The sequence below is a fragment of the Sarcophilus harrisii genome, chromosome 5 (assembly GCF_902635505.1).
Source record: "Sarcophilus harrisii chromosome 5, mSarHar1.11, whole genome shotgun sequence".
NCBI classification, from domain to species: domain Eukaryota; kingdom Metazoa; phylum Chordata; class Mammalia; order Dasyuromorphia; family Dasyuridae; genus Sarcophilus; species Sarcophilus harrisii.
In genome coordinates this window covers 260,685,629-260,700,400 of record NC_045430.1, presented here as the reverse complement: position 1 = coordinate 260,700,400, position 14,772 = coordinate 260,685,629, and the positions used below count along the sequence as shown (strand labels likewise).

At 42.4% G+C, this 14,772-nt stretch overlaps 1 protein-coding gene across 2 annotated transcripts in view; it reads right to left on the bottom strand.

The window, feature by feature from the left end:
* Positions 1-14,772, bottom strand: part of NR1D2 (nuclear receptor subfamily 1 group D member 2) — a 44,639-nt gene that overhangs the window by 16,845 nt on the left and 13,022 nt on the right. Inside the window, exons 1-4 of one of the 2 annotated variants that reach the window (XM_031940355.1) lie at positions 8,140-8,545; positions 7,385-7,630; positions 6,533-6,621; positions 1,606-1,750 (exon numbers count right to left, since the gene is read on the bottom strand). In XM_031940355.1, the coding sequence (XP_031796215.1) occupies positions 1,606-1,750; positions 6,533-6,621; positions 7,385-7,630; positions 8,140-8,164 (505 nt within the window). In that variant the 5' untranslated portion in view covers positions 8,165-8,545. Of the gene's footprint in view, positions 1-1,605; positions 1,751-6,532; positions 6,622-7,384; positions 7,631-8,139; positions 8,546-14,772 lie in introns of those variants that run through there. The other variant, XM_031940356.1, reaches the window with a different exon arrangement.

The following is a 14,772-nucleotide window of genomic DNA, read 5'->3' as shown; positions in this document are numbered from 1 at the left end:
GGCTATGTAGTAATCAATGCTATACACATGTGTATACAAATGACAGTCATTATGAGATCTGACTTTGAAAAAAGGAAGCTCTGAATTCAAGTCCCACTTCTAATATACATGGCTATGCGACCTTGGGCTAGACACTGAACCATACAATACTCTAAGCACCTATAGAAAGGATGCTGCCCTGTACTGGCTGAGGGAATGTCCTCAGCATGGAGTTCCCGCTTTACCAATAAGTCATCAGCCTAGTCTTTATTTCCCTCTTATGCCTACATACAGCATGAGTGACCAGGGTGCTCAGAAGTCAGCCCAATGAGGCTAAGAAAGTCACTCTGCTCTGCTCTCATGCCCTTCCCAGAAACCTTCCCCTCATCAAATCACATTAATTACCTTACCCTTAACACCTAACACCAATCATATAAACAGCTTCTCAAAGAAGAAAATCAAAACAAAAAAGATCAATGAAAATGGTTATCTGAACAGATTCTAATAGATTTTTCACAAAAATTAATGGAAAAAATAAGACTATTCACGCTCCATTCTTCTAGTATCCATAGTCTTGATGTCTACCCTGTTTTCTAAGAACCCAAAGATCCTAAAGGAAAAAAGAAAATAGAAAAACTTCTATACTAGTGCTTATACATGGATCATCAATATTCAATATATTTATTCAGTGAGAAGTCTCAAAATTAAACTAACTGTAGTCACTGATATTACCATTTTCAAAGAAAAATTTTATTTTGTTTTATCAGCCCTCACCCTCTACATAAACACATTCTCTTCCTTATCAATTGTCACCCTTGTAATGTTCTGGGAATGGTATTAAACACCCCGGCCAGATCTTCAACTAATCACATACACATAGAACACCAAAGTTCTTGGAACTCACAATCCCACAGCGTTCAAATGTCAAACTCTGTTCTGAAGAGACTACTTGATGCAATATCACTTTTTGCATTGCCAGAGTACAAAGATAACCTGAGGGTTGTCTCTGGGATAAGAGATGCATGGGTTCTCCCTTAGTAACCCTACTAGTCATAGCTTGGTAGAAAGCCCACGCCCCACCCTCTGCTGGACTACCCTAAGAACTGAAGCAGAGAAGATGAGCTTTCTGCAGACTATGACCAACGTGGATCACTCAGCTTGGGTGGGACATCACAAAAATCATCTGGATCAATGCCTGCAAACTATAGGAGCTTTTATGTTCCTCTCCACTCTGTGTCTCCTTTTCAAGCACCTAAATTCTAGCATTCAAGTACCTTCACATGAGAGTGGATGAACTCTAGAGGGATGAAGAGGCCCGGGATCTACCAAGAAATCAAGGGCTTCTTAAAGAAGTGTCTGCAACAAAGACCCAAAACCTGATTAGAAAACAAGTTATCTGGGGAGAAGCCAAAGAAAATTAAATTTGGACAAACCTAGCATGGGACAGTAAGAGAAGTAAGACATAGGCATTTCTACTTTCAAGAACTGGGAGCCTCAAAGACAAAAAAGTATGATTGCAATAACTGTGAGTCAGTGAAAAAGCTCCAAGGGGCAAGGCTGGGCAGCCTGCAGGAGGTGCACAGAACCACAGATTTCAACAGCTGGCCCCACACTAGAAGAACCTACCGTCTCGTGACATCCCAACAGACAGACACTTCTTAAAGCGGCACTGCTGACACCTGTTCCGGTTCATCCTCATGATAGAACAGTTCTCATTCTTCAGGCACTTTTTATATTGGATATTCTGCTGAATGCTTCTCCTGAAGAACCCCTAAAAACAAGAAGATACAAACAACCGCCTTTAAAAACCAAAATATGTTCTTCACAAGAACTTCAGTGTTGATCCATGCTGGTCCACATCAATAACCCTCTCACAGAGGCGTCTACAGCCCGAGAACATTTCAGTTGGGGATGGAAGGAAACTGTATAGGGACACCAAAATGCTAAAAGCCTAACTACACAAGGATGTCCCTCACAAGCACCAGATCTCCCTCTTTCCATCCACTCCCGTCCTCACTCGAACATCCCCAATCAGGGAGATGGGGTGATGGCAGGGTATTTCAAAGTCAACTTCACAGAGATGCCAAGAGACATACAATGGTGGTCTTCCTGAACCTCCTGGAGTGCTAGCTATCTGCTGAGCTACCCTACCTGTGTGCTCCAAATTCCCTCACCTACATGCCCTGGGTAGGTAAACATCTCCCCCCTTCCCCTTCCCCCGCCCCCCCCCTCCAAATCCCCATTCATTCTAAGCAAAGAAACCCCAGAGGGCAGGTGGCTGGAAGGGGCCATAGAGTGTAAGACTTCATTGGACAGCTGAGCAAACTGAAGCCCCTGTGGTTCAATGGCTAGACCAAGGTCACATGGCAGCACAAGGAGCACCTGAACCCTAGACCACTGTTTAAACCCCATATCAGTCTCACACTGTCAGTCTAGTGAACGTACACATTACAGTTTGTAGCAGCTTTTTGTGGTAGCAAAGAACTGGAAAATGAGCAGATGCCCATCCATTGGGGAATGGCTAAACAAGCTGTGGTACATGAAGGTAATGCAATATTACTGTTCTATAAAAAATGGTGAACAAGCTGATTACAGAAAGGCCTGGAAAGATTTACACAAACTGATGCTGAGCAAAACAAGCAGATCCAAGAATACATTGTACACAGTAACAGCAAGAATGCCCGATGATCAACTATGAAAGACCTGGTTCTTCTCATTGGTTCAGTGATCCAAAGCAATCCCAATAGACTTTGGACAGAAAATGCCATTTGCATCCAGAAAAAAGAACTAAGGAGACTGAATGTAAATCAGCACATGCTAGGTTCATTTTTTTTGTTTGTTTGTTTTTTTCCTCTCTCCCATGGTTTTATCCTTTGCTTTGATTTTTCTCTCCCAATATAATTCACAAAACAATGTGTATTAGAAATAATTATTTTTTAAAAGTGCACATTATAGCTTATTTGAGAACAAAGATCTTAGACTTCTTTCTTTGAAGAACCCACAGTGCCAAGCACAGTACTTCACAAAAACCAGAAATGTGTCTGTTGACTCATTTTACATCAGGAATTGGACTAATGAAAAATAGTCAAAAGTTAAAATCTATGCCTTTAAAAATCTTTTTTGGTCCAGACCTATAAGTTCCTTAATGTTGGAAGCTCACAGAAAATGAACCATCCCTGCCAGTGTAGATCAGGAGCAGCTCTTCTGAAACTTAAGAGTCAAAGAGCTGCCTGGAACTAAGATATGGGCACCCCATTAATTTCATATAACTGGGGCAAGGGGAGGCAGGTATGGAATGCAAGACTTCCGACCTTCTTTCTATAAGGCTGCCTCTCTCATTGTAAGTGCAACTTAAAGTTCAAGGACATCCTCAAATTTATGATGACTGTCGATGGGCACAAAGGACATTCCCAACAGGAATTTAATTTTGCCAACAGGGTTTACTTAACCAATAAGAGGAAGTAAAGGCTCTACTACAAGATGGAACAATTGATTTCACAGATTATCATGTCAATTATCATGTCACTGATGATCTGGGTGAAATGAGATCTGTGAATGAATTACAGAATTGGATAAGAATACCTCATTTAAAAAAAAACTAGAATAGTCAGCATTTACTGAGTGCTTCCCCTGTGCTAGAGGGGTGACCCTAGATGGCATATTAAGATGGCCTATTCATGTGAGGGAAACCCAGGAATCAGAAGGAAGAAGCAATACCAAAGAGTTTTTGGTTGAAAGGGAAAGAGGGGGAAGCAAACAGATCACCCAGACAGGAGTCTGAGAAACAGATCCCAAGCCATCACAAAGGCTCGCTAGCATAGTAATGATGAACTTCAAATATTCAGACAACATCTGAAGCTCTCTCTCCCTTCTAAAAGCAGAACAACTAATCACTTATTAACTTTCCTAAGAAATAATTTCATCTTTCAAAAGGTAGAAATCTCAACTAGAGGAAATTCTATTCTGGATCTGAGTCTTATTACCAGGGAGGACTTCATTGCTGGTATCGAAATTATGGGAACCTTGGAGGAAAGTTAACACTTTATTCTAGAGTTTGTGATAGAGGAGAAATACAGAAATAGTTCGACATACATCCAAGACTTTGAGAAAGATTTCCAAGGGTTCAGGATTCCATGGACTAATTTGCTTTAAGACAAGAAAGCCCAAAAGGGAGGGAAGACATACAAGAAAGAAATTCCAGAGATCCAAAGGGAAACAATTCCAACTAGAAGGAACAATGGGATTTGTCTGAAAAGACCGATGTGGATGGCCAGTCATGAGAGAAGATGAAAGTAAGATTAGGCAGCAGGAGGTAAATCTAAGAGCATGGCACAGTTTTGTAAAAACTATTGTCAGGAAGACCAAAGTTGAGAATGAGCTGAGGCTGGCAGAAGATATTAAGAGGAGATTCAGCTAGACTGATTGAAAAGGCAGGATGAAAGAAGGAACAGGACCAGAAAGCTGATAACTGGCAGAGAATCACAACTGCTCCCTTATTATTGTTTCTGGGTTTTCTTCAAAGGAAAATGGTTTTTATCCTGAAAATGACAGAACAAAATTGACTAACAGAGAGTTAGTTGATATCCAAAAGGAGCAAGAAAGTGTCTTGCTACCCTGGATGAACACAAGAACCTGGGCTCAGCTTAGCTCTTTCTCCTCGGGCAGATATGGCTGCTGAATCACTATCACGGATATAGGGAAGAGCATGGAAACAAAGGAGCCACAAGTTTTGTTGGGGTTTTTTTGTCTTTCAGTTGCATCTGACTCTTCATAATTCCATTTAGGGTTTTCTTAGAAAAGATACTGGAATGGTTTGCCATTTTCATTTCCAGCTCATTTTACAAATGAGGCAACTAAGGCAAACAGGGTGAAGTGACTTCCCTGGAGTTGCACAGACAATAAATGAAGCCTTCCTGACTCCGAGTTTAATGCTTTATCCACTGACCTAGCTGCCCCAATGTTAGAGGAGGGGAAAAATTATCCTTGTTTTCAAATAAAGGCAGAGATGTAGGTCTAGCTGAATATAAGACATATTTCAACAGAATAAGAGGAAAGTCTGACACGCAGCACAAAAAAATCAGCTTCACAGAGAAGCGTAAAGAATTTATTTGGGGCAAGGCCTGGAGGGGTTGGTGGATACTAGTTCCAGGGGTCAGTAGTGGGATGGGGCAACTTTTTAAAAACTCATGAGATCATAAACTGGACTCAGAAGGGTGTTGTTGCTATAGTGACCAGAGGAAAGTGAGGAATGGTCATGTATTTGTTACCTAACCTTCATCACCATGCCAGACAAAGTCAGGAGAACAGAGCTTCCAGGATTGCCCTGCTTAGACTCTGTCTGGGCCACTGTGGTCAATTCTGGGCACTCTGGTCTGAGAAGGACACATAAGTTGAAGAGTGGCTAGAGGGGGCAATCAGGATGGAGAAGAGTCTAGAATTTGTGACATAAGAGGATAGTTTAGGAAAATGGGAATGCTTTGTCTGGAATCATGAAGGTTTTGGTTCATTAACTGTCTTCAGGTATGTGATGATATCCTATGGAGTCACCTCAGGACACAGAACTGGCATAGTGAGAGGAGAAAACAGACTCAGACTTGATGTCAGGAGAAACTTCCCCACAATTCAGGCTGCCTTGAAGAGGAGGGATCTGTGTGTTTCCTGAGAGGTCATCTGCAAAGAGAGGCAAATGGTTGCTTGGCAAAGCAGAGTGCTCTGTGCCCAGAAGAGCCTGGATCTAAAGGTGATTTTCACAGACCCTCCATCAAGACATGCATTTCTTGCTTCAGTTTCTCCTTCTACAATGTAAGAGCAGTTAGACTTGGCTCTGTCTTTAATTCCACTGACAAACAGAATCTTTAGAAACAGTATTCTAGAATCCAAAAAGATGCTGGATTAGTTTAAAAAAAAAAAATTCTGACCAGATTTGTTAGGTAATCAGCCTTGCAGTTGCTCAAGAGCCACCCAAAGTAGTAAGCTCTCCTGTCTTTCCCAGGGAACCCACTGTGCCAAATGTGACAATTTTTGTTTATGGCTCTGAATATGAATGGAGCTAGGCCACGGGGGTGGGCTCTGCAATTTACTGGGGCTTTTCTGAAGGATGCAGTATTTAAGAGAAGAAAGACATTTCCCCCCACTCTCTCATCCAAGTAGAATCTGGCCCCAAGACTGCAAACCTGCATCTGTGTACACATAGAAATTGACTATGCCTTTCTCCAGAGCCAATCAAGCCTGAAGCATTTTGAACAACTATCTCAAGCTCCACTTAATTTCTCCACAGTTATGCATTTCACTCAGCCATAGCCATAAGGCTTGGGGTTTTCTTTGTTAGGAATAGTCACGAGGAAAGAGGAATAGTTTCAGAAAATTTAGAATTAGATTGTTAAAAACAAGAAGTTTTACAATCCAAAATGTCTTAGCTTACAACTCACAAATAAAAGGAAGCAATCACCATTTATTTCTTTCTCCCCTGGGCAGGGAGTCGAGCATGACCCCCCAAAGCCCAAAGATCTGAATGCAGACCCACCAGCATAAGGAGAACTGTAGCATGCATTACCTTACAGCCTTCACAAGCATGAACTCCATAGTGGAATCCTGACGCCACATCCCCACAGACTTTACACAGTAGAACCATCCCACTGAATTCTAGGGCACAAACAGACAGTAGGTGAAAAGCTAATGCAAACACTTCACAGAGTTCAGAATTTCTTTATAATCAACTATTCTGATCCCATACAACTTGAAAGCATCAACTGCTGGAGAGTTGATCCTGCTGGAGAAGACAAAAGAATTCTTTGCTTTTAAAATTAAATAGTAATTTCTACAACAAATAATCAAATCCAAAGGTATCTCAGAAAACTTTCTTTTACAGTGTCATTTTGTGGGGCAGCTGGGTGGCGCAGTGGATAGGGCACCAGCCCGGAAGTCAGGAGGACCCGAGTTCAAATTTTACCTTAGACACATAACACTTCCTAGCTGTGTGATCCTGGGCAAGTTACTTAATCCCAATTACCTCATGGGGGGAAAAAAATTACACAGTGCCATTTTGTGAAACTGCTCAAAATATATCCTAGAGCTCTGATTTCTTGAAAACATGGCTCTTCATACTGGGTCCAACCATATTATTTTTTGAAATCCTATGGACAGAGAGGTCTTAGAAAAGGTTGCTTAGATGAAAAGAAGGTAGTAGATAGCAAAGAGCTAGATGGGCCAATTCAGACATGGGGAGACTATCAGACCTATAAGACCATGCAGCTTGTGACCTCAGTCAGGAGAAACCCTAAGCTGGGTCAAGGAAAAGGGCCAAAACTTTATCAAGGAATATGACAGTCTGTGGAATGATGAATAGGATGCAGAGAATCCTCAGGTGGCAGCAGTTAAAGCAAAACTAACTGTGAGAATCACTTACTTGTTGCCCCTGCAGGACCCTTCGTCATCCCAGCGACACCAGATTTGCTGGTTTTCAGGGGGCCATCTGTCCGGTCGCTCTTCAAGGTGCCTTCAACATTACTGTTGCCATTGCAATCTGACGAGGAACTGTTTGGAGAGGATGGGACTGAAGGAGAGGACTGGAAGCCACTCTCGGAACCCTCACTGTGACAGGACGCAGGGCTGGAGGCTGAGCTCGAGGAGCTGATGTAAGCAATCACACCTCCTGAAAGGGACAAGAAAGGCACTGATACAAGAACCTGTCCTGAAACCTTCTCACATTGACCTCACCCAACCCTCCACAAAAGGTGCTGCCTTGGTCAACGCCCCGGACAATGGGAATGTGAGAGATCCCAACCAGGGAATTACTGCTGGGAGCCACAAGAGAACAATGGTAGAAAATAATCTGATGCTTATTTGTGAATGTAGGAGAGGGAATTTAGAAAGAGCTTTGAAGGGAGAACCGCTAACTGGAAAGTTTCCAGTTTTCCAAGACTTCGGCTCTGTCTCTTCATTGCTTTCTCAACAAAACTTTGCTCCTGCTTTAATACCCGAGGAATTACTAATAAGTTGGGCATTTCCATCAAAAGTCACTTCAAGCATTTCCTCCACCAAGCCTTTCCTGATGCTCTCCATTGCTAGTTCACTGGCATTTATTTTATATATACCAGGGATGGACATGCCTGATGCAAACAGAATCTTGATTAAAGTTTAGGATGAAATGTGCAAGGATACCATGTAACACAACTGTGGGCCCCATTCTTCTCTGATGATTCCCATGATGATATCTTTGGGTGCCACATTCTAATAGAAAAAACAGATGAGTGATTTCAAGCACGTACTAAAATTAAGACTAAAAAAAGAATTCCCTTCTCTTCTTTCTGCTCCCAGTCCCAAAAAGGTCACCATGGATTTCAATAGTCAGAAGACTTTTGCTGGTTTTACATGGGCAGACATGGCATAAAGGAGATCAACAAAGTTAAGGCCCTTTTTCTTACATTTTCAAAAAAAAAAAAAATTAAAATCCTGAATGAGTCTATGGTTCATAATGAAACACCACAATTGGAAGTGAAGACATGCTCTCTTGTCCCACTGTGGCTCCCCCATTAGAGAAATAAGAGTTTATCCTATGCATCTTCTTACATTTGGCCAAAAAAAAAAAAAAAAAAGCCAAGAATAAACCTAAGGAGGTACTTTCTAAGTGGTGGTGGAATGGTGACAATAGAAACAATCATACAGCTCTCCAAGGTATGCAGAGCAAGGGACTATGATTTATCACCTCTTGGCAAATGAGAAAACTGAAGAAACTGGTAAAGTCCAAGCAGCTTCGCTAGGGTTATATAACTAGAATCTGAGGTAAGATTTGACAAGTCTTCCTGATTTTAAATTAACATTTTATGCACTATAAAGCAGGAAAGAACCCTAAAGAAAAGACAGGAGGTGACAAGGGTCAGACAATCCAAACACCAAAGAGCCCCTCATGGCTCCAGAAACAGCTTTTATCCTCCCCACACACACACACACACACGTGCGCGTGCCCCCCCCCCCCCAACTTCTGAAGGATTAAGAACCTAAGAACCAGTCTCAGGCAGGAAACTCACAGAATCATAAAGAGCTAAAAGCGCCCAGGCTTCAAGTCCAAACTTTTCCTTTGACAGATGAGGAAACGGAGGACAGTCATATGTCTGATAAGTGTTTGAGAAAGGACCTGAACTCACTTCTTCCCTATTGCAAGCCAAAACCTCTATCCACTGCACTCCAGAGCTGCCTTCTGATCAGTAGGGATTTATCTTTCTACTTGTTTTATCTAATGAGATAACAAAACTGTTTGAGGAAAACAGTGAAACTTTATTCCTGAATTCTCATCCTATAAGACATAGCACTAAACAATTTTTAGTTGTAAGAAGTTTTTTTAATTAAAAACAACAAAAAACAACTTAGTTTTATTCATCACTGTCCACAAAGCTATTTGCTGAAGCATCAAGCAGAACAATATTCTTACATGACATTCATTTGATCTGTCCTACCTTCCTACCAATTAGAACTGTCCTAAAATAAAATGGGCCACAATTGGGGGCAGGGAACACTAAGTTGCTGAAGATCTTCGACAGTTGCTAGATGCTCCCTTGGGGACCAAATGGATTCTCAGTTGGCTGTGTCTAGGACTAGATGGCCTCTGAGTCAATTCCCATGATCCAGAAACTTACCCGACACGTTCTCTTCCCCACTGTTATTTTTAATGCTATGTCTAATGTCACAAATAAATAAGCGTTAGCTGCACCACAAACCGAAATCGTGTCAAGGTTCTAGATTAATTAAAACTATAGTCATTCTGCTTGATGAGTTGTTACCCTATGAGTTGAATGGACAGAGGGGCTGACCTGGATTTTTCTGAATAATATGAAGCGGACCTTTCCCCAGCTGGCTGGCTGTCTTATTCAATGAACAAAAATGCTCCTGCACAGGTAAAAAGGAGCTGTTATCAAATGTGGCAGTAACTGCTCAGAGCCAATGGACCTGGCAGACACACAGACTCTGATTTGGAAGAAGGTTTTTGTTTTTGTTTTTTAATCTGGAAAATTTAATATGATAACTAATGAGGTAGGTTTCCAGGAGATTTGAGTTCCTACAGGTTTTAACATTTCTCGATCTACCTGACACATTTTTAAACCTCATAGCCAAAACTATCCAGTAGAGAACTAGAGCTGGGACCACTGTGGGGAGAGAGAGAGAAAGGGAGGGGCAGCACAGGGAGAAATCATGCCTTGAATCTAACCACCAGGCAGTTGAGTGAGTGGAACAGCAGGAAGAACTGTGTGCTGAATGATGAGAAGGGGGCGCCAAGCAATGGCAGCAATAGCTCTCACCCTAGGCAAAGCCTTCCTTACTTCTTTTAGTAAATGGGAAGATTGCTTGGTGCTCTCTGTGCCTGACATATGATCCTTAAGAATGTGGATTTCAACTCCCCACATGGGCCAGTGACCCAAAATCTACTCCACAAACGTGTGCCATTGGCCAAAACTGAGCAAGAAGGTAGACTATTCATTGAAAAGCATGGTAATCATGACGATACTATGCAATTCTTCTCAGAGGATATTATTAGCTTTTTTCCTGTTGCTAATCAGAAGAGTATCTAAACTTCAATGTGGCTCCCATATCTGGAACATCCTCCTGACCGCACCTCTGGTTTCTGGAACTCTTTCATCTTAACTAACTGTGAGACACCATTAACATAAAATGGTAAGACAGAAGTACCTACAAGGTTCTGGAAAACAGCCCAGTGATCAACCCCAACAGATTACACAATGCTGCTCAACCCCAATAGCAGTCACTCTATAGTGGTCTAGAACCAGGCAGCAAACACACCACAGAGATCACAGGGACAAGGATCAGTCACTGAATGTGACAGTGACTGTAACAGCTGACATTTCTAGTCTAACTTAAGACATGCAAAAACCATTTACATGCATCATCTCATGGGAGCCTCACCACCACTCTGGGAGGTCAAGTCTTAGTAATGAAATGACTTGTCTCTCAGAGGGCAGAAATTTAACAGGCAGAAATGCAGCAGAGACCAGCTACTCCAACACTGACTCAACCCCCAATAGGGTGGAGGATTTTCTGAAGGATCTTCAGGAGATCCCGTAAAGGATGGCCTGTCTGCATTTATCAGCTATCTTTGGCCCCTTTCTTCTTACTCAGCAAACAAAAAAAGCAAAAAAAAAAAAAAAAAAGAGAGAGAGAGAGAAAAGTCCTTTTCCAATATGGCAATCAACCCTCCTAGTCACTCAGCTGAGATAACAAATCAAATGACAGTAGTTAACTTAAAAAGTTCCAAGATAAGAAATGCAAAGATACCCTGGTCTTTGACAACCAAGTAACTAACACTTTTCTTAAAATAAATGGCAGTGGGTGTTTTGTTTTTGCTTCCCGTTTTTGCCTAGATCTCACATACTACCTGCTCCATAATTATTTAATGGGTAGATATATGAATACTTTCCTGAGGAATAGATGAAACCCCTTGTTTTAATACTTTATCAAATAACAGTAAAAAGCACTTGGCATGCCTGACATATATAAATGCTTTTTCCCTTTATCTTACTATAAAACTATAGCTGCTCCTAACTGTGAGACATTATTCTTAAAACAGGAAAGAATGACAAACTATGGACAATTACTAGTTAATAAATCAGCCTAGAATAAGAAGGGAAGGAAGAAATAGCATTTGACAAACATTACCCTGTAATGCTGTCAAAACTCAAACAGAATAGAGACTGGAGAACAATTTGATTATTAATTTACTGGAGAGTAAATCAATCAATTAAGTAGGATTCTCATCTTAAAGTATTCTCCCACCCACCCACCCCCAGTGTCATTACATGAAGATCTTTTATAGAATCCCAAGTTCAATGACATAGTGGGAGGAGGTACCTGGATGGGGATACTCTAATTGAGGAGGTGCCTAGAAGGTGATGAAGGGAGATGCTGAAGAGATTGCTGATATTCTAATAGAAGACCTTTGTCTTGTAAATATACAAAGACCCTTATCTCATCAAATGCTTAAGAGGGAATGATTATAGCCTGGGGTTCTGGGACAGAGGTAGGACGACCTCAAGGTGACTATGGCATAACATTCCCCTCTTTCTCTTTGGGGCTATTCAAATCATTGAATTACTTTCCTCTTGATACTCTGGGGGTCCCTGGACCATAATTTTAACCGCCTCCACTTGGGAATGGATGAGGCGAACAAGAGTGGAGAAAATCCAAGGACCTACAGCAAGGGCGAGGAGAAGGAGAAGCAAGGTTCTATAAGGGACATAATAAGGGTGGTTAGCCATGGGGAGGAATTAAACAGAGACTGGTACCAGTTCTTTCCTTGACTCTGCTCCAGTGGTCTAGACTCAAGATTCTTGTGAACCAGGGCCATATTGTCCCTGATTACCCCGGAATTATTAGCGTAAAAACAGCATTCCTCATTTAGGGTGGCACACAGGCCTCCCCATTGCAGAAGTAGTAAATCAAGTCCCCTTCGGTTTTGGAGCACCATCTCTGCCAAGGAGTCAACCTGGCTTTCTAGTTTTGAGATGGACGACTCGATCTGAGTCAGATCTGTGGTCATTTGTGCACTTAACTCAGCATACCCAGAATTTCCGGTTAGAAGGGCTGTGGTGCTAAGGGCGGTAGTGCCTGCCAGCCCGAGCCCTACTATGAGGAGAAGGAACGGCAGAGCACGTTTCTGTCTGGTAATCTCCAAGGGGGGAAAATGGGACCAGAAGTGGCTCCATCCGTCCCCTCCTGGAAGAATAGATAGGCTGGGAAACAACGCTACCAGGACACAGAACGAATCTGGCCTTCTGAGGAGGATATTAGAGTAGGCACACCTGGTCAGTCCATCCCTCCAGGCAAACCATGAACCTTCAGGGGCCTGATACCAAACTGCAACATCAGTTGAGGATGCTGAAATATTAATCAAGGAGTTGGGGTTACAAGACTGGAGGAGAGGGTCAGAAAGACTCGTGGAAGCAGTCACCAGACAGGTCCCTATACCTTGAATACTTCCAAGGGTGATTTTAGGTTGCTCCCAGGAACAGGTAGACTGAGAAGGGGTCCCAGGAATTGAGTCTGTCAGGGCAATCCCGATGAAATAAGGGGGTTTCAAAGCTAAAACAAAGCCAACAATCATGGCCCAGCTTGGTTTGTGGAGTTCAAATAAGAATGCACTATTAGAAGTAATTTAAGTATGGAGTGAGGACCAAAGGATTTAAGGGGGCTATCAGTTGGAACTACTGGGTTATGAAGGTTTTGTGGTACCAGGGATGGCACTGGTCAAACAGAATTAGTCAGGGTTGGTATTTTAGGAGGGACTAGTTGGGGGGCAAGGGTCCCACAGGGCCTTTGGAGGAGGGAGGATCTATTCTTTGGACTGGTCTTGAAACACCGTATGACACTCCGTCCCGGGTGCAAGAAGGAGAGAGGGACAGAGGAGATGAAGTGGAAGGTAGGGTAAGGGACAGCGCAGGAGGAACAGAGGAGGCAGGAGGTGATGGGATAGAAGGCAGTTCCCCCATGGCTTCTTGAGGCCCCTTTGAGCTAGGAGCTGGGAAGGCTAATAGAGGGTCAAGTGCTGAAGAGCAAGACACAGGTTTTAATCCTTCAGGCTGTAATTTAGGTTGGGGTGGAAGGAGAGACTTTTCAGGTGAGGGTGGATATAGACTCAACCCCCAATAGGGTGGAGGATTTTCTGAAGGATCTTCAGGAGATTCCAGTAGGACTTTCTTACCTATGTATTGCTTAGGCTACTGACACTCTACAACCTTTCTTATCTGTCCTCGAGGATCGGGTGACCAAAATGCAAATACCATTTTTCATGGTCACTGTCCTTAACCAGGAAGGAGGTTAAGAAATGACTTGTAGCCAGATGTCAATATAGGGATACTGATCTGGATGGCCAGGTTCACCAGTAACTATCTGGTGCACTGCTCGTGCTATTTCTTTATCATACGTTCCCTCTGGTGGCCATCCTACTCCAAAGGAAGGCCATACTTTTTGGCAAAACAGTTTAAATTTATCCTTTTTCCATGATATCCCATAATCATGGTGTTTAAATGTCTCAAAAAAATGTTTAAGGAGATAATCTAGTGGAGTTTTTGGTGTTGGGACAGATTTTCCCATGAGTTTTGAGACAGATTCTCCCATGATAAAGTGACCTTACTATATACCACTAGAATTCCTAATATCTCCCCCTTTTTTTTTAACTTTAAACCACAAAACAAGCAATAACATACAAGACATACAGAACACTGATCACACTAAAGACTGAACAATTATAACATTTGGTAGGGCACTAACATTAAAACCAAGCCTATGGCATCTTGAAAGGACACCCCAATGTGACCACTGTATCCAGTTAGCCACTAATCAACCAAGCAAATGGCACCCCCAAAAAGGGCACCCCAAGTGACAACCGTGGCCAGTTAGCCACTAATCAACCAAACCAACCGGTACCCTAAGAAAAGGGCACCCCAAAAATGACAGCCATATCCGGTTAGCCACTAATCAAACCAACCAAATCAACTGGTACCCCCAAAAAGGGCACCCCAAAAGTGACAATCGCGTCTGATTAGACACTAATCAACCAAGCCAACTACAAGCACTATTTCAACACTACTGAGAAGTCGTGGGCTACTGAGAACCCAGGTGTTAGCATGAGCAAGTGTATTCTAATCTTGTGAGAATCTAGATGCTAACACAGACAGACAAAAACAAATCAGATTGGACTTACTCCCTCCTGGCCGAATCGAAAGTGTCCACTATTGGGTGTAGCTGCAGCTGGTGAACTGCTCTCTTCCTGGAGCCTCTGGAGGAATC